This window comes from Peromyscus leucopus, chromosome 3, assembly GCF_004664715.2.
Source record: "Peromyscus leucopus breed LL Stock chromosome 3, UCI_PerLeu_2.1, whole genome shotgun sequence".
Classification (NCBI taxonomy): Eukaryota; Metazoa; Chordata; class Mammalia; order Rodentia; family Cricetidae; genus Peromyscus; species Peromyscus leucopus.
Window position 1 is genome coordinate 56909176 of NC_051065.1, and position 22642 is coordinate 56931817.

The following is a 22642-nucleotide window of genomic DNA, read 5'->3' on the forward strand; positions in this document are numbered from 1 at the left end:
TGGAAGCCGTCCACTGTCACTCTCGCCACACTCGATCCCTTAGAACGAGCTGTAAGTTCAACCCACGTTCGAGAGCAGGGGAACTAAGTTTCACATTTTCAAGAGGGGAATGTCGAAGAATCTGGGAACAGATTGTGAAACCTACACACTGTCCTGTCTGTTCTAAAAAGGAGGAGTGAAGCTAACATTTGAAAAGGAAAAAACACTCCTCTCCCACCCCCATCCCCATGGTGTCTAAGGCAGATCAAGCTGGTCGTCGTCGTCGTGCTGAAGACAAATTGAAGTGAGATCTACCCAGTGTGGTGATCAAGCCACTGATGATGATAGATTCAGTGGAGGGCCCTGAGAGTGGGGGAGAGGCGGGGCAGGTGGAAGGACAGAGGCCGCAGGATGATGAGCACATGAGGAGAGAGACCAAGCGTGTCAGAACGGGGAGTGGGGTGGGGGAGCCGATTTGGTTCTGAGATTCCTAAGGAGTGGAAAATGCACAGCCAAGACCCAGATTGAAACCTCTCACCAAAGAGACCCCACCTTGAGGGCCAGGCTGGGGGGTGCGGGGCTGTGGTTTGGAGAAGTGAGGCAGACAGACCTGCAGCATGAGGGGGAGGGAAAAAGGAGCTGCTTCCGGGTGGAAGGAGAGACTCTGGAGCCATCCAGAGCCCTCAGGTGCTGGGGTTTGAAGAGAGAGCGGTGTTGAGAGCAAAAGCGTTTTGTCTGCAGGGTTGTGAAGGAGACAGCATTTTTAAGTGGAGTAGAACAACTTTGGAAATTGGATTATCACATCTGCACAGATGCTCGATTCTTTTAGATTGCTCGAGATTGGGCGGACAAGTGGCTGGCATTCCGGAAGTCCCTTTCTTTGACCTTGACATCTTCTGTCTCCCTGATTCCTTTTAGAGCCTCCGTGCATCCCAGGGATGGTGTCCTCTACTGGAGGATTTCTGCCTCACTTAACTTTCGGGAGCCTTTTAACTGTAAGTGAAATCTGTTTACCTTCTTAGGTTTTCTTTTTTTTTCCTTCCACATCCTGTTCCTGGCTGTTCTCCACTCTTGTGGACATGTGTTTATTACATGTCGGCGTGCTCAGGTACGTGCACCACGGCCCGCGTGGAGGTCAGAGACCAGCTTGTGGCCGTTGGTTCTCTCCTCCTCCTGAGTGAGTCAGATCGTGCTCCCAGCCATCTCGCCATCTCACCAGCCATCTCACCAGCCCGGCTCTGCCTTTCCCCTCCCTCCTGGTGACTGCCTTTTTTAATGCTTGTATGCAAGACTGTCCTTTCTTTCTTAGCTCCCACGTTAAGCAGGATTCTCTTAAGTTTCTGCTAACTAAACTTGGAATTTATACATAACAAACAGGATTAAAATGACTGTCACGTAAATGGTAAATTGAGATCATACTTAATACTCTCCCATGCCTGTACATCTATATAATGCATAATCAGTTTTCACATTAGGAAGAGACTTTGTAGGTCTTCATATGGAACGTAGCATATTCTGAGGTTTCAATAAAGATTTGAGGGTAAACTAAAGAAACAAGGACGTTTACAGATTAATCATCAAGATCCCCCTAAATTGTGCCTGCATTTCCTCTACTGTGTGGTGTAATGGTTATTTTCCTGTTGCTTTTCTTTCAAGAACAAGATTTTAGGTCTGCTAAATACCTAAGAGACACTAAACCAAAATGGTAATAATTACTATGGCTCCAAATGAAAGAGTTTTGTTTTGTTTGATGATGTCATCGTCGCTGTTGTTTTGAGTTAGAATCTTACGTAGCCCAGGTTGGCATGAACTCACTGTAGCTGAGGTTGGCCTTGCTGAACCTCATCCTCTTGTTTCCCATTTCCTGGGCGCTGGCTTTACAGGTGTGCACCATCATTCCTAAAGAGCGGTCTGTACACCCTGGGATGAAGGAACTGTTGTTGATAAGTCCCTTTTAAGACAAAACTATCTGTCGGATTGTGGCCAGTGTCATCATGAAGTCAGTAGGACAGCCTTACAGGAATGGGGTCTGGTATGCAGCATACGTGGGGATAAGCATGGGAAGAGGTAGAAAGGGCCAGGAGTGTGAGAAAGAAGAAACTGCAGAAATGGAGGACCGAGAGACCCTCCTCTGTGTAGCCCAGGCGAGAAGCAACAGGGGGCATGGAAAGGCTGCAAACCGTGCTGACTGCAAACTGCAGGTAGTTCTTAGTTTTCCTTAAATAGACACCAAGCTTCTTCCATGTGTTCACGGTGTAAGAGAGAGAAAAGGAACAGGAGTGTTCATCTCAGGAGATCTAAGTAGATTTATAAACATCTCATCCTGCTGTACTTGGGCAGTTGACAAAAAGTCTATAGTTAGTTGACTTTTTTTCTCCCTTTTCCTGTTACTTTTCTTTTTTTCTTGTCCTTGCTTCTTTTTCTATACATTTTCTCTTTGGATTTCAGCAGATGTAGAAACTTCTTAGATCATTTATTCCATTCCCAGTACCTACACTCTACACCTACACTCTCAGGAAATATTGTCACCCTCCAAGCCTCTCTGATTCCGGAATCTTCTGGAAAATACTCTTAGCACTGGGCTTCTAGGACGTCTGATATTAATATTCATTTGCAAATTTGATATCCAAACTGGTAGCTCCTTAGAAGAAAGGGGTAAGACTGACTTACTTGAGCAGCCTTACATGTAATATGTTAGTGAACAAGAGCATGCATGTTTTTTTCCTCCCTGTGCACACAGCCAGAATAGCAGTGGCACTGAGGGCTGGAGATGTGTGACTGGAGAGCTAAAGTGCACATGATGTAAAGTGTCTGGGGTTGACTGAAGTTGAGTGACAGACTTGCTTAGCTGAAGTGTTCTGAGGCAGATGTGTCAGGGATGGTTTGGGAACCAGAAACTAGATGCAGTGCTGTGTAGTGACTACTTGGTGACTATCCTGGTCAGGTGTACACTGCATCCTCATGTCCATCCTGGTCAGGTGTACACTGCATCCTCATGTCCATCCTGGTCAGGTGTACACTGCATCCTCATGCCCAGCCTGGTCAGGTGTACACTGCATCCTTGTGTCCATCCTGGTCAGGTGTACACTGCATCCTCATGCCCAGCCTGGTCAGGTGTACACTGCATCCTCATGTCCATCCTGGTCAGGTGTACACTGCATCCTCACGTCCACTGTCCATGCCTCTGGTCAGGTGTACACTGCATCCTCATGTCCATCCTGGTCAGGTGTACACTGCATCCTCATGTCCATCCTGGTCAGGTGTACACTGCATCCTCATGTCCATCCTGGTCAGGTGTACACTGCATCCTCATGTCCATCCTGGTCAGGTGTACACTGCATCCTCGTGTCCATCCTGGTCAGGTGTACACTGCATCCTCATGTCCATCCTGGTCAGGTGTACACTGCATCCTCATGTCCATCCTGGTCAGGTGTACACTGCATCCTCGTGTCCATCCTGGTCAGGTGTACACTGCATCCTCATGCCCAGCCTGGTCAGGTGTACACTGCATCCTCGTGTCCATCCTGGTCAGGTGTACACTGCATCCTCGTGTCCATCCTGGTCAGGTGTACACTGCATCCTCATGCCCAGCCTGGTCAGGTGTACACTGCATCCTCATGTCCATCCTGGTCAGGTGTACACTGCATCCTCATGTCCATCCTGGTCAGGTGTACACTGCATCCTCATGCTCAGCATGGTCAGGCAGTTTGCAGTTAACTTTTTGGGTAGTCTAGACATTCTGAGGTTTGTCTGGAGTCTTCTAGAAAAATCACTGCTCATCACATGGGGGAGAAACAGGGAAGGATTTCCAAGGCACCATGTGACAGACTGTAGTGGTGATGACTCGCAGAGCTTGGAGCTCGTGGCAGCAAGGAAAGTCGTGAGGAATGAGGTTGGAGAGGGCCTACATAGAGCGCTGATGGCTGTGGGGAATTGTGGGAAGTTTTAAATTCAAAGGACTGGTACAGGTTGGCTAGAAAACTTGAAAGGGATTTAGAAAGAGCAAGGAGGGACAGGAGAGGAAATGGATTGTTGCCCAGTAACCAGGGCATGGTATAGGTTGAAGACAGGGAACTGAAGGAGCCGAAGTCGGAACTTCTCTGAAAGAATGGCCTATTATCTGGGAGCTAGAACTACATCATGATTGTTTTTTTCTTTTCTTTTTTTTCTTTTAAAGATTTATTTATTTATTATGTATACAGTGTTCTATCTGCGTGCCAGATCTCATTACAGATGGTTGTGAGCCACCATGTGGTTGCTGGGAATTGAACTCAGGACTTCTGGAAGAACAGCCAGTGCTCTTAACCGCTGAGCCATCTCTCCAGCCCCATGATTGTTTTCTTAAACCAGTGTTGTTTTTCAAGACAATTTAAGATTCTTTTAAATATCTGACTTCTTAAAATGAATCATTTTGTGTTAAAATACAATGTTTTTCTCTCTTTACATGCACAGGTGGTGTCACGTACCATACTTCTCCTGCAGTGGAGACATTATGCATATTAAATAGCTCTCCCTTAAGATGAGTCAACCCTTTTGTGATGGGCCTACATCTTGCTTAGTGTCTTCAAAGTTCGTATGTGTCTTAGCATGTATCAGAGTTCACCTCAGTATTTTTTTGAGACAGATTCTTATTATGTGGTCTACACTGGCCCAGAACTCACCATCCTCCTGCCTCAGTCCTGCACCGGCTGGAGTCACAGCTGTGTTTTGGAAGGTTGCCCTGTTGTCCAGCAAATGTATCCAGCTCCTCATGACATTAAACAGTTCTTACTTAGTACTTAAGCCTTTAAGAACATAAGCAGGGGCTGGAGCGGTGGCTCAGCAGTTAGGAGCACTTGCTGCTCTTGCAGAGGACGCAGGTTTGATTCCCAGCACCCACATAGTGGCTCACAACCAATTCCAGAGTGCCCAGTACCAGCTGTGATCACTATAGGCATCAGGCACACACATGGCGTACATACATAAATGCAGGAAAGATACTTATACAAAACAGATGAATCATAAAAAAAATTAAAAATCAAAACAGTATCAGACCTTTGCTCCAGATGGAGAATTGGTTGTATATAACTAATTCAATTCACAGCTTTGTTCTGTTGTGTGATATTTTTGTCCAATTTAGTTCGGATTCAACTGTCAGAACAAAGTTGATAGATTTGTAGGATAGATTTAAGAAGGAAACTGCCTTTTTTTTTTTTTTAAAAAAAAAGAAATCTAAGAGGTTCTGTTAGTCACAGATAGAAAAGAGACACCCCCCAAAAAAAAACCCTACTCATTTTAAGGCTCTCCACAGACAAAATATTATTCAAGTAATCTCCATTTGAAGCCAAAAGCTGTAATCTGAGAATTGCTATGTTGAAAGGTTGCTTTTTGCTTTTTGCTTTTTTTTTTTTTTAAATCTCTCTCTGGGTCCCTACATATTGGCCAGTGAAAACTGTTTCTCTTTGAAGATAGAAAAGTGATGAGCATGAAATCCACGGCTATTGGAGTGGGCAATCCTGAGAGAGTACCCAGAGCCTTCCTGAGCTGTGGTTGCTCTACCCAGGGCCTCTGGGAGGAAGCCGGGCCTTTGGTATCTTTTGCAGCTGGCTTTGTCTGCCTGTCTCTGTTCAGTGTGTGGCTTTGGAACCCATGAGAGGCCTGCTGGTTGAGAGTTTTATCGTCATCACGTGGCCAGTTGTCAGAGAGAACCGAGGTCTGAAGCTCATGTTGATTTTAGAGAGTTATTCTCGGGAGCCCTTTTTGGAAGGAGATAAAAGGCAGGAGGAGTACCAGCAGCCAGGTTCAGTCTTGATGTGGATGCTTTGGAAAATGATAAGTGGTTCTGTGGGACCATCCAAGGGAATCAGATTACAGCCTACTGTAAAGGTGAAGACAACTAACAGTCTATGAAAGGGATGTCAGATGTCCTCAGGTCTCCCTCCAAGCAGTCATGGAGAAGAGATGAGGGTTTTCTCTCCACTCTCTCTGTTCTCTAAGATGGAGGCTGTAAAATCTCTAATCCGTCAGTGGTTCATACAGTTCAGTTTCTAAGTGACTAACAGATACAGACTCTGATTTAAGGTGGCTGTCTTGTTGAGACTGAATAGTTTTTAAAACAGCTAGTTACTACCTCTGGTGAAGGCTGTAACAGCAGCTAGGTATGTTCAAGTCTCTGGTGAAAATCTTTTCATCTTGAAAGTTATAGACAAAGAAGGGCATTTGACCAAAGCCAAGGGATAGAAACTTTAGTCACATGGACATGTGCTGCTGTTTTATCCAAATGTAAAGGAATGAAGGATGCACATGCCATGGCAAAGGATATTTTTATAGTATGCAACTTGTATGACTCTCTGAGTCAGGTGAGTGGGTGATTCTAGGCAGAAAAAAAACAGAGTTTTCAGCAAGAAGTGAGAATCCATATTGAGAACAGGATTGCGAGCCAAGAATACACCCGGGCAAGGGGAAGATTCTAGAAGGAGGAGACTGAGTGACTAGATGGTGGTGGGTCCAAAAGCCTGTGGAGAGAAGGCATTTATCTTAAAGGACTTGACTGGAGTCCAACAGGAAAAGAATTTCTCTCTCCTCCCAGACTTGAGACTTGATCAGCCTGGGTCAAGGGGAGCTGAACCAACTCCAGGGGGGATGGCTGGCCAGAGGGGTTCAGAAGAGCCCCCTGTATGTTAGGTCTAGCCTAATAACTGAGTACTGTGAGGTTATTGTGCTTAAAACATACAGACAGATGCATGCTAGTCAGTTTTTTGGTATATTCAAACAAATTCTCAGTCTGTTCCTGCAGAGCACCAAGTAGGTGTTCTTAATAGCCGATGAGAGAGCGGAAAATGTCTTCATAGATTTCATTTCCTGTGTATTTAATTAAGGTAGGGTGACAGAACCCAAGTGTGAAACCTTCCCTAGGGGGCTGGCAGGAAGGTGCTGTATTTTGCACAGCCTTCTGCCCATAGATAAAGTTACTCATTGGCATTTCTCACAACACCGCTGGTTTGGCTCCCTTAACCACAGTGGGCCAGGAGGGCCAGAACTGAAGTGCTTGCATCCACTGGGGATGGGAGGCCAGTGTGAGAGGCAGAATGGAGTGTTTGCAGCTCTAGAGATAATCGGTGTGTGGTGTGCAGGATGGCTGTGGTCTTGCGACCGCACACAGAGTACAGCTCTGTGTGCATGGGTTTCAGGAATTCTAGTTTGCCTTAGTACTGACTTTCAGTATCTGCATCATTATTAGCTTTCATGGAACCCAGTCAGCTTTGTAGTTTCAATTGGAGAAGGCATTGTTTTTGAGAAGAGGCCACGCCTCAGCTAATACTAAGCTAAATCAATGTATTTAGTCACATGCTAGACAACAGGATATTTACCTGAGTGTGACATGACTGCTTTTGTGTGTGTGGTGGGGGGGGGGGATGGATACAAAGGGATTGCTGGGCCGGGGAGGTCAGTCAGTAGAGTGCTTGCTGAACAAGCATTGGGATCTGAGTTCAGTACCCAGAATCCATGTGAAAAGTCGGGTGTGGTGTAGTGGTCCACCCCGAATCCCAGCCTAGAGTGGTGGAGACAGGTATTACAGATCTGTAGGCTTCACTGGCCAGCCTACTTTACTTGGTAAGCAAGCCCCAAAGCAATGAGAGACTGTATTTCCAAACACGAGGTAGTTGGTGGCGGCCTGAAGAAGGACGTTTGAGGCCGACCCCTGGCCTTCACACACATGCACACCCAGTGTGGAAGCAAAGCGGTGCGGGCTTTGCTCTGGCGTTGGCTGACCTCGTGGGCAGGTGGAGAAGTGCTACCTACCGTTTGCTGGTTGAGAACTCTGAGGTTACAGTGGAGCCCTGATCCGCTTCCGATCCTGGTGTTGACGTGGACCAAATGTTTACCTTTGGGAAGGTTCTCCTACACCTCCACAGTATCCACAGCTGGCCCATGCCAACAGGAAGTTTGTCCTGTGCCTTAGGGTGCCAGAGGCCTAAGCAGACAGTGGCTTAAAGGGCCCAGAAGCCCCAGTTACAGACGACTCCTTTGTTAAAAACAGCGGAACCAGCAGCACCTCTGTGACTCGGTCCTGTTCTGGGAGTCCAGGGATTGTGACTCGGTTGGAACTTCCTTGTTAGAGATAAGGGTTGAGGTGTTCTCTGTGTGGAGAGGTCACCAGACTGCATGGCACTGCCAGAGGCAAGCCTGGAAAACAGGGCAGAGCTAGAACAAAAACAAGTAGTTAGGACTTCTCGTTTTCTTTGGAGTTAGAAGGTTGAAATAGACTTGTCCAGAACTGACAGTAACTCGATCCATCCATTCTTGTAATACACACAGGTTGAGCCAGTTAGCTGTACCTGTCTAGGTCTCGTCTTCCCTGCTTCACCTCAGGAGTGTGTTAATGGTTCACTGTCACATTTGCCTGGTTTATAAACATTTGAAGGTTTCAAGAAGAGTGAATAAAACTAATAAATAATAATTTAACAAATTAGAAAGTGGCAGAAATGGCTCAGTGGCTAAGCGTACTTTCCACAGAGGAGACACTATGGGATTGCTGCAGCTCCTTTTTCCAGATCCCAAGTACTGACCCTGGCCTAGAGCCATATATGGAAGGGGATTCTGGGAAATGTAGTTCCTTATAACCAAGCTAGTCCCAGCACAAAACCCCACATTTATGCAGTGAAATACATTTTTGTACTTACTGTTGTTTCAGAAACTGGGAAAGACATGTAGAATTATTTATGTTTAAAACTATTTGAAAAGTTTGTTGCTATATCAAATAAATTAGCAAATATCTAACTTGATTATATAATTGTTTTCTCTCAGTACCTTATCTGCTTCTGAAACGGCACAATAGCTTTAAAAACGGAACTGATTTGATCATATCCTCGTCTCCTGAACGCGTTCTTGTAATTTGACGCTGTTTGAATCTCATTATGCAAGATTTTCTAAAATTACCCTGTATAGTGCCATCTAGTGGTAGGTGATTTACTTGATTTTGGACAGTAGTTACATTTTACTTTTTGATAAATCATTCATTTCATTTCTAATCATGCTTCATTTATTAGACATATTTAAAGGGGCTGTCTAAAAAAAAATCACATAGTTACAAATGGAAAAAGAGCTAGAGAAGGAAAAAAACAGGGAAGGCTTTTTTATCTCCAGGTTTTCTTGTACGGCGATGAACGCACACAGAGCTAAGCTAGTTGCCCTTTGTTTACCTGACAACAGTTTGAACACAGGCATAAAATCACTTTTTGTTTATGAAAGTCATATGCTTGTTTCCAAAGTATGATCTAAGGGACATGCCGCAGCTCTGGAATCAGGCACGCACAGTCTTGTGTTCTGTAATTGCTGTCTGTCAAGTGGTGTTCTGGCCATTTTGTATGTAGCAACTCATCAGCTAGCCACAGACTTTGATTTCTCATGATAGAATTTACCTTTGCTGCATACCCGCACCCTGTGTGCGTAGCCCCTCCACCTTCTGATGGTGATGATAATTACATTTCGCATAATGCTCAGCATTTACATTGGAAGGACTTGGAACACATTATTCACAGCGGAGTGGTAGAGTCCGTGGTTTCTCTCCAGCATAACTTTTTGTTTGTTTGTTTGCTTTTAATTAATGATTGTGTTTGGAGGCATTGTTTGTCTAGATGAACTTAGCAGTTTACTCATTCCTGAACTCCTCCCCAGACTTAACTAACTACATCTGGAATGGTGTCTGTGGTCCTGTGAAACAGACACTTGGTGTTCTGTGGTGACCAAGTCACTTGGGAATAGATAGCAGTTGCTAGCCAGCACTCGGCCTCCCTCTCTGGCCCAGTAGTCTTTTCCCTAGTAGCTGTGGTGTCTTTGTTGCCTCCAAGAAAGATTGTGGGCCTTAGAGTCTGGCCCTCTCTGTGTGGCTAAGGGCTCTCTGATCAGAGCTTAGTCAAGCATGCTGAGTGTTCTGCAAGGCCAGAGGCACTAGTCACCTTGGATAGTAACTTGTCTAGACAAGTAGAATGGGTGAATTTTCTAGGATTGCAATAAAAAAGAAATCATTCACAAGACAGGGACAGACTTATTAAAATCTTGTTTGAAGCAAACAAAAAGTAGATTAATGTAGCTCCCTGGGTAGGTAGCTTCTTTCGGTCTGGTCAGGAAATGACAAAGAAGACGTGCATGATGGTGAGTCTGCCTTGTCTGCCTTTGCTTGGTTTGATCCAGCAGTACCTGAGATGTTACTCTGGGGATCATCAGCATTACCCGTGTGTAAGGGGAACAGGAGAGCGTAGGAGTCTGCTTTAGTTACAGCAGAACTGTTACAGACACAGAGGCTGTCATTCTCCATAGTGAGCACTAGGGGGCCACAAAGGCCCGACTCTGGATAGGTTTCTCATTGGGAAGAAAGGACAAATCCTGGGGAAAAAGCACTGAGCGACAGCAGAAAGAGGCTGGTATTTCATAATGTAATGAGGAATGGTCTGAACATTCCTCCGGACACGATTTCTCTGTTCGTGCAGGTTGCTGTTTGTAAATAAGATGAGCTAGGTAGTCTGGTTAGGATAGCCTCCTTTTTAGAATGGTACGCATGGTGCTTCCTTGTTGAACCGCTGGATCCAGGCCTGATTTTTATGTACAGATGTTGGATGTCTGATGGACCAAAGTCTCTGTATTCCTCCAGTCCATTGTGTTAATTGAAAACAAATATTTTCATAAAAAGCAGTTTGGGCCACAGGCATTCTAATAAGAATCTTCTGGTTAACTATCATTTGTTCAGCTTGTGAAATTTCCCTATAAAACTCTTGAAGGTTTTGTTGTTAGACTTATTTTTAGAAAGTGTATAGGTTCAGCTGGGAGATGGTGGTGCATTCCTTATAATCCTGGCCCTCAAAAGTCAAAGGCAGGTGGATCTCTAAGTTTGAGGTCAGCCTGGTCTACAGACTGAGTTCCAGGACAGTCAGGGATACACAGAGAAACCCTGACTTGAAAAACCAAAACCCAAAAAGAAGAAAGTGTATAGTCTCAACAGTCATGTTAAGTGTAAGGTTTTCCTAGTATATGAAATGGCTTTTGGCTTAAATTAATGAGTTGCTATTTTTTGTATGTTGATCTTATATCCAAGAATATTGATGAACTTAGATTTTTATTCTAATAGTCTCTCTTTATAATTCTTGCTATAGAAGCAGTTAACGCTGGGTGGTGGTGGCGCACACCTTTAATCCCAGCACTCAGGAGGCAGAGGCAGGTGGATCTCTGTGAGTTCGAGGCCAGCTTGGTCTACAGAGCAAGTTATAGGACAGCTAGGACTGTTACACAGAGAAACCCTGTCTTGAAAAACAAACAAACAAAAAACTTGTATTGCATTATTAAATAATCATCTTTGTTTCATTTTCTAGCTGTTAAAGGAAATACTTCCTTTAATAGCTGTGAATTTGTTGTAGTTTTTAAATGACACTAACCATGTCTTTTCTGTTCTACCACGTCAACTTTTATTTTTTAAATATGAAGGTAGTTTAAGAATGACTAAAACTATTTATTGTTCTTTAAGGACTTAGTTAACCCCCGATAAATATTCTGCTCACTTCCACAAACCCTGATGAGACAGTCACCCCTCTTGCCTAGCAGTGCTTGGTAACTCTGACTTCTGTTTGATGAATGTGTCTGTGGTATTAGGAGGAATGCATGTGAATTCTGAATTCTTGGTGTGATACTGCAACTGCGTTCCTTAGGAGGCCTCACTCTGCAAAATGGGTATCTGACTTTTTTGGGAATTCTGAAAACTGGCCAGGACCACTAGAGGACACACTGTTGTTTGTTTGCAGCTTGAGGCTTCTAAACCAGAAGGTCATGTGTCCTCACCCCTAAGATTTCCTTTGCTCAGTTACTGTCTTGACGCCAGAGAGAATAGCTTGTAGACAGACATGTGGACTTCTCCTCCCACAGACAGAAGTACCTGAAACTTTATTCCGTTCCTCCGAGTCCTCTGCTGGCACACTGTACTTTTGTTCATGGGCAGGTGGCTGTGTGTGTGTGGCCTTTGGTAATTGGGTAGCTCACAATGTGGTTTGAAATCCCACACGGGCAGTGTGCAGGATGTCCAAACAAAACACAGAAAGGCAGTGTTCACTGGAGCTGCCTGACCTTTGCAGTGTTTTCCACCCCCAAGTTCTGATTTTTAACCATTAATAGAAGAGTTATACTTCACTAACTATAGACAATATAAAATTGAACGTAAGATAGTGTAATGTACTATCTTTTTCTTTTTTTAAAGTCCTATCTTTACCTATCTGTACTTTTCTTGAGACAAGTTTTTATTGTATAGACTTGACTGGTTTGGAATTCACTGTATAGACCAGGCTGGTCTTGAACTCATGAATGCTGGGATTAAAGGCATGTACCCATATGCCTAGCATGATATATCGTAATTAATATATACTAATCTCAAAATGATTATTCTACCAAAAACTTGTACTGTCCAGAAGGTAAGTATTTACTATTAAGAGTTGGCTACCAGCATCAAGTCTGGTTAAATTCCCTGGCCATGAAATTTGCCAGCTCAGTGGTAAAGTGTGAGGGACAGTTCTGAAGACCCCTGTGTTCCGTTTATATGATGATCGTCTAGAAAAGGTATTTTTCAGGTAAGTACCGGGATAAGTCAGACTTATTCTGAGACTTACTTCCCAGCATCCCTAGGAACAACTTTGTAATCAGTGTTGTTGTTTTCTTTATCTGTCAGGGAATGTGGAGCCGAGGTACAGTTGAAGTAGTCCCCTGGCTTGTAGATCTGTGTGCGATGTTCCTTTCTCGCCAGTCTCCGGGAACACCTGCCAGAAAGCCCTTTAGCTGGCTTTTCCAAAACACTTTAATTTTCAAAATAGTAATTAAAGAACTCTCAGTGATGGGGTTGACAAAGCCCTTCAGGCCTTTCAGTGTTGCTAGGGAGATGCAGCTGGGAGTGTATCTGTGTCTCAGGCAAGCCGTGTGGACAGGGCTTGCACAAAGAGGCTAGAGGGCTGTTTGTGTGTCTTTTTGGAGGAAGGGAGGGTCCTTGTGGACAACACAGAATTAAATTCTTAGTTACCCTTCCTCAGTGGAAAAATCACTACCATGCTTCCCTCTTTCCCATTTTATTCTGGAACTTATGGGCCAGTATTTGCACATTTCAGGCCAAAAGTTAAAATAAGTTTATAAAAAATAAATTTGAAGCCTTGTTTGAAGCCTTCTATTAAAGGGAAGTTGTGGAATTAGGCATTCTGTCGGGCCGAGTTGGCTACTGTATTTGATTTGGGGCTTTCTAGTTGCTAAAGTGAGAAAAGGAAAGCACATAATTGCATAGTTGGTGTGTGTTGACAACCAGAAGCCCATAAACATCTGCAGAAACCAAACATTTCCTGGAACTAAACTCAAGCAGAAATGGGTCACGTGGACCTTTGTTTAAAGAGTCTAGTGAAAAATACCTTCAACCACAGTTACATAACAGGTCCAGGAGCACAGCACATGTGACCCGGGTTCTCTAGGAGGTGACCAGGGGGCCCAGTGTGTGTCCTAGGCACGAGGCAGGGGAGCGGAAAGAGCTCGGGGACCCGAGGCCAGGGCCTGTGCTGTTTGGAAATTACGAGAGTGAGCTCAGGACAGTCACCTCTGTTAACGGGACCATCTGGTGGATTTTCTGTGGGATCCGAGATGTTGTCGGGGTGGCTTTTCCATAGCATCCCTTCCTCCTCACTCCTCTGACAGTGACTCCAATGCAGAGACTGTGTTACATTGATTCATGGGCAGCACTGAAGGAAGCAGAGAACATTTTTTATGGAACCATAAGGGCTGGCCTCTGCCTTCACAGAAGTCTACTTCACTTCTGAGTAAAGGGTAGCAATAGAATTTTAGTCTTTGAAAGCATGTACTCATTCATTTTTTTTCATTTAGGTTTTTGTAATGAAGTATCATAACCATTCATAACTAATGTGATAGGGCAGGAACAGCCTCCCTCCCTTGTGAGGGACAACTGTAGCCAGCTGCCCATCTGAAAGAGTATGATCCTAGGAGGGTGGTTTCTTTTTAGGAACATGCCCTCTCAGGTTGACTAGGCATGGTGATTTGAATGAGAATAGCCCCCACAGGCTCATATATTTGAATGTCATTTAAAAAACGTACTAGTCCTAAAAATGTGCCTGAGGCTAAATTGAGTTTTGGATGAATGGTGTTGGCAGAGGAGATTTTAAGACACACTTAGGAGATTGCTGTGAATCTCAGAGATTTTGAACTTCAGACTTTTGAACAGTTTTGAGACTACAGGAACTTTTGAAATCGTACTGACACCTTTTTGTATTATGATATGCTACAACTCGCAGGGACCAGGGAGTGGAATGTGGTAGTTTTAATAAGAATGGCCCCTATAGGCTCATATATTTAAATGCTAGTCACCAGGGAGTGGCACTATTTGAAAGAATTAGAAGATGTGGCCTTGTTGAAGTGTGTCACTGAGGGTAGTAGGCTTTGAGGTTTCAGAAGCCCATGCTAAGTTCATGTCTTCCTCTCTGCCAAGGATCAGGATGTATCTCTCAGATACTTCCCCTGCACCATGCATAGTGCCACGCTTCCCACCATGATGATGACCTAAACCAAGTTGCCTTGGTCATGGTGTGTCTTCATAGCAAATAGAACAGTGACTAAGACAATAGGGTACAGTACTGGCTGGTGTTATGTGTCAACTTGACACAGGCTAGAGCTACCAGAGGAAGGAGCTTCAGGTGAGGAAAGGCCTTCATGCCCTCTGTAAGGCATTTTCTTATTTAGTGACCAATGCGGGAAGGCCCAGGCCATCCCTGGCATGGTGGTCCTGGGTTCTATAAGAAGGCTGGTTGAGTAAACCATGGGAAGCAAGCTAGTGAGCAGCTCCCCTCCATGGCCTCTGCATCAGCTCCCGCCTCTGGGATCCTGCGCTGTTGGAGTTCCTGTCCTGACTTCCTTCAGTGAGGAGCAGCAGTGCTGAAGTGTAAGCCAATCAACTCTTTCCTCCCCAGCTTGGTTTTTGGTCATGGTGTTTTGTCGAAGCACTAGAAACCCTAACTAAGATCAGTTGGTGCCAGCGTGGTGGGGGTATTGCTGTGATAGATCTGACCATGTTTGGGGGTTGTGGAAGGACTTTGAAACTTTGGGCTAGAAGAACTATTGAATTAATTCTGTGGGATGTTCTGTGGGAACTTGGAAGATAATCTTAAGAGCAGTGCAGAAGACGGAGGCCTGGATTGTGAAATTCCAGAGGGAAGTTTAAAGACTCTATAATAGCCATTTGTTATTTTGAATTAAGATCCTGTGATTCTGGTTAGCTGGGGCTGAAGAATCAGCTGTGATTAACAAGATACCAGAACTACTAAAGCAAAAATTTTGCTTTGCTGGGATAGTTGATGCTAGTCAGCTGGAGCTAATAAGTTAGCAGCGATGAAGAAAAGACCAGCATCACTGAAGTGAAATCTGCTGGTGTTTCCCGAGAGCACAGAGAAGCTGTCTTCCAGAGGCGGCCAAGGTTATACCTTGTGTGGCAGATGAACTTGTTAATAATGTGTAAGCATCACCACGCAGTAATGGTTTTGAAGGCATGAAGGGGTCATGGAGAGCAGCAGAGGATTCGCACTGTGAGAGGTCAGGAGAGGCCATTGGTGAAGATGCAGCCTCAGTAGCAGCTGAAGCCCTGTGATTGAAGGGGTCATGCAGAGAAGCTGAGTCTTGGCACCATGAAGAGGGTCTAGGAGAGGCTATTGGTGAAAGCGCAGCCCAGCTGCAGCAGAGACCCTAGCGTTTTGGAGACGCCGGTACCATGGGATGACCACCAAGAACAGCAGCAGCTGTGGAGTGGAGCCGGCCTGAGCTTAGAAGACAAACTTGTGTGTGCTGCAGAGGGCAGAGCCAGAGAAGTGACCCAAGCCTTTGGAGGAGCCCGGAAGATTTTGAGTGAATCCGGACAGTGAGTTAGTTATCCTGTTGGAGTTCAGTTTTGCTTGGTTCAGATTGCGTCGGTACCCTGGTTCTCCCTCATGAAGAAGGTATTTAATTTTGATTTTTTAAAGGAGCCCACAACCGAAAGACTTGAACTTTGAAGAGAGATTGGATATGTTAAAGAATCTGAAATTGTAATGTCTGAATTGGTAAAGACTGTGGGACTTTGAAAATTACGATTCTAATGTGAGATCTTGGGGATGACTAAGAAAGGAAGGGATGTGACTTGATAGTGATGTGTTTGTGTGTCAAGTTGACAAGGGTCAGTTGTACTGGCTGTGTTTCTGTGTCAGCTTGACACGAGCTCGAGTCATCAGAGGAAGGAGCTTCAGTTGAGGATGAGATCCAGCTGTGAGGCGTTTTCTCATCTAGTGATCAGTGGGGAGGGCCCAGTCCATGGTGGGTGGTGCCAGCCTTGGGCTGCTGGTCCTGGGTTCTATAAGAAGGTGGGCTGAGCAAGCCAGGAGAAGCAAGCCAGTGAGCAGGTCCCCTCCATGGCCCTGCATCAGCTTCTTGCTCCAGGTTCCTGCCCTGCTTGAGTTCCTGTCCTGACTTCCTTCAGTGGTGAACAGCAGTGTTGAAATGTAAGCCTAATAAACCCTTTCTTCCCCAACTTTCTTTTTGGTCATGGTGTTTTGTCAAAATGATAGAAACCCTAACTAAGGTACATTAACTCAAAAAAAGAAAAACTCTAGCTTGCCTTATATTTCTCATACAGATGTTAATTACCAGCTGCCCACAAATGGTAAAACATGAGTCATAATTTCTGCTACTTGGGGCCGTATCATGCCTAGCCAGCAATGTGAGAGGATGTACTAATGTGATTTAGGGGGGCATCATGGGTAGCTTTCAAGTGTGGTGATGCTGTTGACTGAACCCAGAACCTTGTGTAACCAGCCAGTATATCCCCCGGGGACAGGTCTGAAGACCCCAGTGTATTGTTTATATGATAAGCTGCTGGAAAAATGTCTCTTAGATAAGTACCTGAAAAAGTCATTTTCCTCCTGAGACTCCCAGTGTGGAGTGACTAGAGAGAACTTTGTATTGACCAACTGTATGCTGAGCTGTAGACCCTGTCCTTGGCTTTCTGAGTCAAGGGTCTTAACTATCTGAATTCAAGCTGCCTTTTGAACTTACTGAAAGTCCTCCTCTGCCTGCCTCCTGAGTGCTGGGATTACAGGTGTGTCTGCTACACACAGCCAAAGTGTGGTTTTAGATTAAAGGGGCTAATGTGGATTAAGTACCTAGCACAGTTTATGGATAATGGCTACACCTAGACTTCTCTTCTAGGTTTTTATTTTGTAGTGTTGTTTCTGGGACTTGAGCCTAGGGCTACATAAGTGCTGGGTCATGAGCTACAATACTGTCCTTGCATTTAGTTTTTATGCTACATCATTTACATGTATATTTCTAGGTCTTTGGGATCTATGTTTCCTATCCTGGTTTTATCAGTATGGATTTATATTGATATTTAAGGAAAACAATGGCATGTTGATGTGTTTGTGTGTGTGTGTGTGTGTGTGTGTGTGTGTGTGTGTGTGTGCGCGCGCGCGTGCTTTTTTGAGGTAGGGTCTCTGTATTATGTAGTTCTGGTTGTCCTGGAAGTCACTCTGTAGACCAGGCTGACCTTGACCTCAGAGATACACTTGTTTCCCGGGTGCTGCGATTAAAGGTGTGCACCACTATGCCCAGCTGACGAAGTCCACTGTCCTTCTGTAGAGTCCATTGAGAACAAGCAGAGGCTTACAGTCTGGGGACTGGAGAGGTGCAGGATTAAAAGACGGGGTTGCACACGAAGTGGTTGAGTTAGGTAGGCAGTTGTTACACCTGTGAAGCCTGGCAGAGCCTGGTGAGAAGAGAGCAGCCCCGTGAGACTCGCCCTCTCCTGCCATCCAGGTTTATGGTCTGTCTTCCTGCTGTGTTGTCTCCTCTCCCCAGCATGGAACAGTCGAAAGGCACACAGATAAACAAATGCAGCAAAATAGGGAGGACTTGGAGACGGAGGGCAGCGGGTGGCCACTGGAGTAGGAGCCTGTGAGGCCATCTCTGATAGGAAGGCCTGGCGTGGTGGAGGGAGCAGACCCACAGATCTGAGGAAGCCCTAGGCAGAGTAGCCTGGGAGGTGGGAGACCAGGGCCACTCAGGCCTTGGAGTCCTTAAGGCTCAGGAGATATCGGGAGCGTCATGGAAGCTTTGGAAAGTTCCAAGGCAGAAAAAGGACAGTGTTGAGTTTGTGGTGTGCTAAGGTGTGATCTAGTGAGTGGATTAGAGGGACAAGGATGGAAAAACACCACGTCAGGCAAAAAGAGAGCCTCTGTGAAAAGTCTTTAGGCTGAAGCATTGGCAGTTCCAAGTTAAACATGGAGCAGAGCTCAGCCTCCATTTAACAGACCGCGCCTTGAGCCTGACAGGTCCCCAGCAGGTGCAAAGAGGGTGTTCTTGTTAGTGTCAGTGGAGGAGGATTAGCTGACGGGGTCAGTGTTTTCAGGTGACTGACAGGAAATCAGGCTTTAAAGCATCTGTGAAAAACTTAAAATAATGAGTGCACGCTAACTTTTTTTTCCAAGAAAAAAACCAGCAAGGAGACCAGTGTGAGAAGACAATTCTGTTAGTGGAAACAGTGGCAGTCCATTACAGCGTACACCCAATCTGTGATCTTTTCAGTGTGCACGTGTGTAAAGACAGCTTTACAATTTTGATTGAACATATTCAGTCACTTTCCTATTTTAAAGATAAGCCTGAAGTTTCGGTCCAGCTTATCGGTGAATAACTCCATCATTCTCTTTCTCGCCTCTCCTCTCTCTATTCTGCTCCCCCTTGCCCTCCCTTTGTCCCTCCATCTTTGAGACAAGACTTCTCTCTGGTCCCAGATAGTCCTAGATTTCCCGTGTAGCTCAGGCTGGCCTCCAGACCATGGCAGTCCTCCTACCTTGGCCGCTCACTTCCCTCTGTTATAGATACACACCGCGGTGCCCAGCTTCAGTCTTTGAAATGTTTCCCCTCGGACTGGGGAACTTAATCAGCGGTTCGAGCCCCGGCTGTTCTTGCAGAGGACTCGGTTTCGATTCCCAGCACCCACATGGTGGCTCACAACTGTCTGTGACTCCAGTTCCAGGGGACCTGATGCCCTCACACAGACATGAATGTAGGCAAAACACCAATATACCTAAAATAAAAATAAATGAATAAATGTTCCCCCTCCTTTTGAATCAAAAGCATCTCCAGTTGTAGGGCTAGGGACAGCAGATTTTATCTAATGAAGGGTCATTGCATTGGTAAAAGGTGACCAGGGTGTGCTGCAGGATGTGTATGTTATATTGTGCCGACCTCGGCTTGTGCTGGAAGGGATGTCTTAAAACAGAAAGGACGTAATAATAAGTACAACAGGCAGTCCTGTCCTGTCACCCACCATTCCAAGATGACGACTTAACTTGCTCTGAGCCCGCACACTCTCAAAAACACAGAAGGAAAAGAATGCAAGCAGGCCGATTTCTGGTCTCCTGATGGTTTTGTCCTGATGTAACAGTTTCTTTTCTCCCACAGGCCTTCTGTTGCTTCTGCGGGTAGAAGACTTGGGCTAGCTAGAGTCTGCAGTGTCTCTGCCTCCTGATCTGCCTTTGCTGAATACTGGTTTACAGGAGAATTTGAGCACAACTCAGAGGCACTGGTGAGTAGATGCCACCCCACCCTCCCACCTGCGTCTTGTACAGCTTTTTAACAAATATAGCGCACATATGTGCGCGCGCACACACACACATACACACACACATACACACACACACACACACACACACACACACAATGCAGACTCTTAGAACTTCGAGGTTTGAAAACAGTGCACTTTAATTGGGTTCTTTAAATTTTTGCTACTGGGAAATAATGGCGATTTTATAATGGGTGTAAATGAAGGGATTTTGAGAGAAGGTAACTAACTCACTGATCAAAGTAATGGAAACACTTGCCTTACATAATAGTTACTCTCTAAAAGCAGCTTACGTGCAGGTATTGACATGTTTAAAGCATTCTCCTTGGCACTTTGTTTCTCTGTGCTATTAAGATGCAAATGTGTAGGCGAGGCAGCTGCTGTAACACTGGACAGGTCAGCTGTGGCTGCCTGAGTGAGGTCTCTCCTTTGGAGTGGGCTTGGGTTAACGGAGATCCATGGAGTCTGGCGGACACCGTGCTGACAGTTGTCTTTGAAAATAATGGCTGTGTCATGCTCACGTAGACAAGATGCCAGAGTCTTTCTGGACTTGTTTCTTCATCACAGGGAGCAGTGGAAGGACCCTGGCCTCTGCAGTTAAAACACAGCCAGTTATCTCGATAGCAGTGACTTCTCAGAAGAGATGGTTTCTTCTGTTCCCTTCTGGGAAGCTTTTTTGACAAAGCTCGTAAAGCACGAGGCTGCCTTAGAGTTTTTGGACCCTAGTTAACAGTGAAGGGTGGGTGTCTGAGACAGTCCTCCTTTCATTGGGGGGCTTTCATTTGGGTCAGAATAATGCTCTCCAGGATGATAGCCACGTGGCCACATGCAGCTCCTGAGTACTGAGATGGTAGTGCTGTTTGAGATGTGCTCTGCATAAAATATACACTGCTCCAAGTATTTACTAGAAAAAGACCATACAGTAGGTCATGATGGTGCGTACCTTTAATCCCAGCACTTGGGAGGTAGAGGAAGGCGGATCTCTGAGTTCCAGGCCAGCCTGGTCTACAGAGTGAGTTTCAGGATGGTCAGGACTACATAAAGAGACCTTGTCTGAAAAAAATAAAATATAAAACAAAACAATAAAAACCCCACAGTATTTAAATTTTTCATGAATAATAATAGTTGAAATAACCTTTTTGATACACTGAATTCAATAAAACATTAAAATTTCACTCTTTCCCACTTCTTACCCTGTGACAGGTAGATATTTCTCTTTTCCCACCTCCTTTTTCTTTTCTTTTTAAGGTAGGATTTTACTATGTAGTCCAGGCTATCTTTCAGATCTCTTGCCTTAGACTCTTGAGTGCTGGATTACAGGCATGTGTCACCATGCCTGGATTAGAAAATTTTAAATGATTTGTACCTTGACTTTATCTGCCTATCTCTTTTTGTTCTTATATACTTAAGGCAGGGTTTTTGCTGTTTGTTTGTCTCTATTTAAGTCAGGGTTTTGCTGTGTATCCCAGACTAGCCTGTAATTCATGGGAATCCTCCTGCCTCAGCCTCCCAAGTGCTAGATTACAGTCTTGACCACCATGCTCAGCTTTGAATTGTTTCTTTTTTTGACAGGCTTGTCTCTTGTCATCATGTATGGTCATTCTTAATCCTCCATTCTTTAGTGTTTCCTACTCCTTCAGCTTTCTTGTCTGTATGGATAATCCTATAATCTACATTGTTTGACGAAGATGATGATTCGATTTGCCAAGTGTCACCATGCGCCAAACAATATCCTAGGTGCTCCTGGCACAGTAGCAAGCAAAACTGTATTTGTGGAACATTCTAGATACAAATACAGAACAAATAAATGGGTGAAATTGGTTTTATGATACAGCATGAACTTTAGAGAACTGCCAGGCAGGCAAAGATTGGGGACTCAGTGCCATGTGGGGTGATTTCAGGAGGGCTTCCTTCACTGAAAAGGGGGCTCCTGGACAGAGACTTGAAGACAGCAGAGGAGTCCCATGGGACAGGAACGGTAGAAAGAGGGGATGCAAATGTAGAGATCTTAGGATGTAAGCATGCCTGGTTTAAGCATGCCTGGTTTGCCTGAACAGGAGGGAGAGGCTGGTGAGCCGAGCAGGACAAGGACGGGTAGGTAGTTCATCCCAGAAGCGGTGTTTATACTGAGAGTTCTGCTTCCAATGAGATGAAGAGGAACTGGGTTTCCGGGAGAGAGGCATGTGGTGCCTGCTCTTCTGAGGCTGCAGACATTTGAATGCTCCGGGGCCAGGGCGCTTTTGGGGGGGGGGCGGGCGGAGAGTACAGGGTACAGCAGTGACCAAGGTCATGGTGCCTGAGACCAAAAGTAACCAAAGGAAGTGAGACGCGGTTGGCCGGGGCGGCAGGGGTCGGACAGCGACTGGACACTGTGGTCCGTCCTGTAGAAGTCGGGAAGCTGCAGCAGGAGGGGGCGGTGCAGCCGATGAGGCTGGATCAGGTGGGATCCGAGGGTCGATGATGACTGGATTTAGCTAAGACTTTGACAGTGGCGAGGTCAACAAAAGGGACAAGGATAATCGGGAGGATGCTGAGAAACCCAGTGTAGACCCTCCTGAGTCAAGAGTCCAGGAAGTGGTGGTTTTTGCACAGGTGGGAGGAGTCGGCACCTTCTCCAAGGCAGGCGTTGGGTTTGTTTTCCTGCGATGGCTGTCCAGACTGACATGGAAGGCCAACCCCTGTGCCAGTAAGGCGGGCAGTGGGAGCAGGGTGCCCCCTTAGGTGCCGTGGTCTTGCTCTGGGGCGGGAGGGGGATGGAGTGGGTGAGAGGCTGGCACTGATGCCAAAGTTGCTTTGCAATTATTATGACATTTGGCTTCGTTTCTCCTGGCTGAGTGCCATTTACATTCTGACAATCAAAATGCTTAAGGAACAAATGTTAAAACTAGTCGTTGTCAACTGGAAGTGCGGAAAGGCTGGTACTTGGGGATAATTCCCTTTCCTTTATTTTCAAGGAAGTTAAGACATTTGAAGAAATAAAGGCTGAGATATGCCCAAAGCCACAGAAAATAAAGCGTC

The 22642-nt window shown here is 45.3% G+C and overlaps 1 protein-coding gene and 1 long non-coding RNA gene across 3 annotated transcripts in view; both read left to right on the forward strand.

The window, feature by feature from the left end:
* Positions 1–888: 888 nt before the first annotated feature.
* LOC119087600 overlaps positions 889–22642 on the forward strand; it is a 67581-nt gene continuing 45827 nt past the window's right edge. Inside the window, exons 1-2 of the long non-coding RNA XR_005091068.1 lie at positions 889–974; positions 19465–19588. This is a non-coding gene — a long non-coding RNA (uncharacterized LOC119087600). The remainder of the gene's footprint in view (positions 975–19464; positions 19589–22642) is intronic.
* On the forward strand, positions 969–5165 carry LOC114691053. Of its 2 annotated transcripts, none has more exons than XM_028866161.1 (2): positions 969–3127; positions 3172–5165. In XM_028866161.1, exons 1-2 carry the CDS (start codon positions 2847–2849, stop codon positions 3926–3928), a joined length of 1038 nt encoding a protein of 345 aa, XP_028721994.1. In that variant the 5' UTR covers positions 969–2846; the 3' UTR covers positions 3929–5165. The 2 variants fall into 2 exon arrangements, with proteins under 2 accessions (XP_028721994.1, XP_037059565.1); XM_037203670.1 differs by having other exon boundaries at positions 969–3025.

Excerpts from the sequence above, each read along its gene's own strand:
- LOC114691053 (XM_028866161.1), top strand. The coding sequence starts at position 2,847 with ATGTGTCAGGGATGGTTTGGGAACCAGAAACTAGATGCAGTGCTGTGT. Across the intron at positions 3,128-3,171 it reads CTCATGTCCATCCTGGTCAG|GTGTACACTGCATCCTCATG; the intron begins GTGTACACTGCA and ends GCCTCTGGTCAG.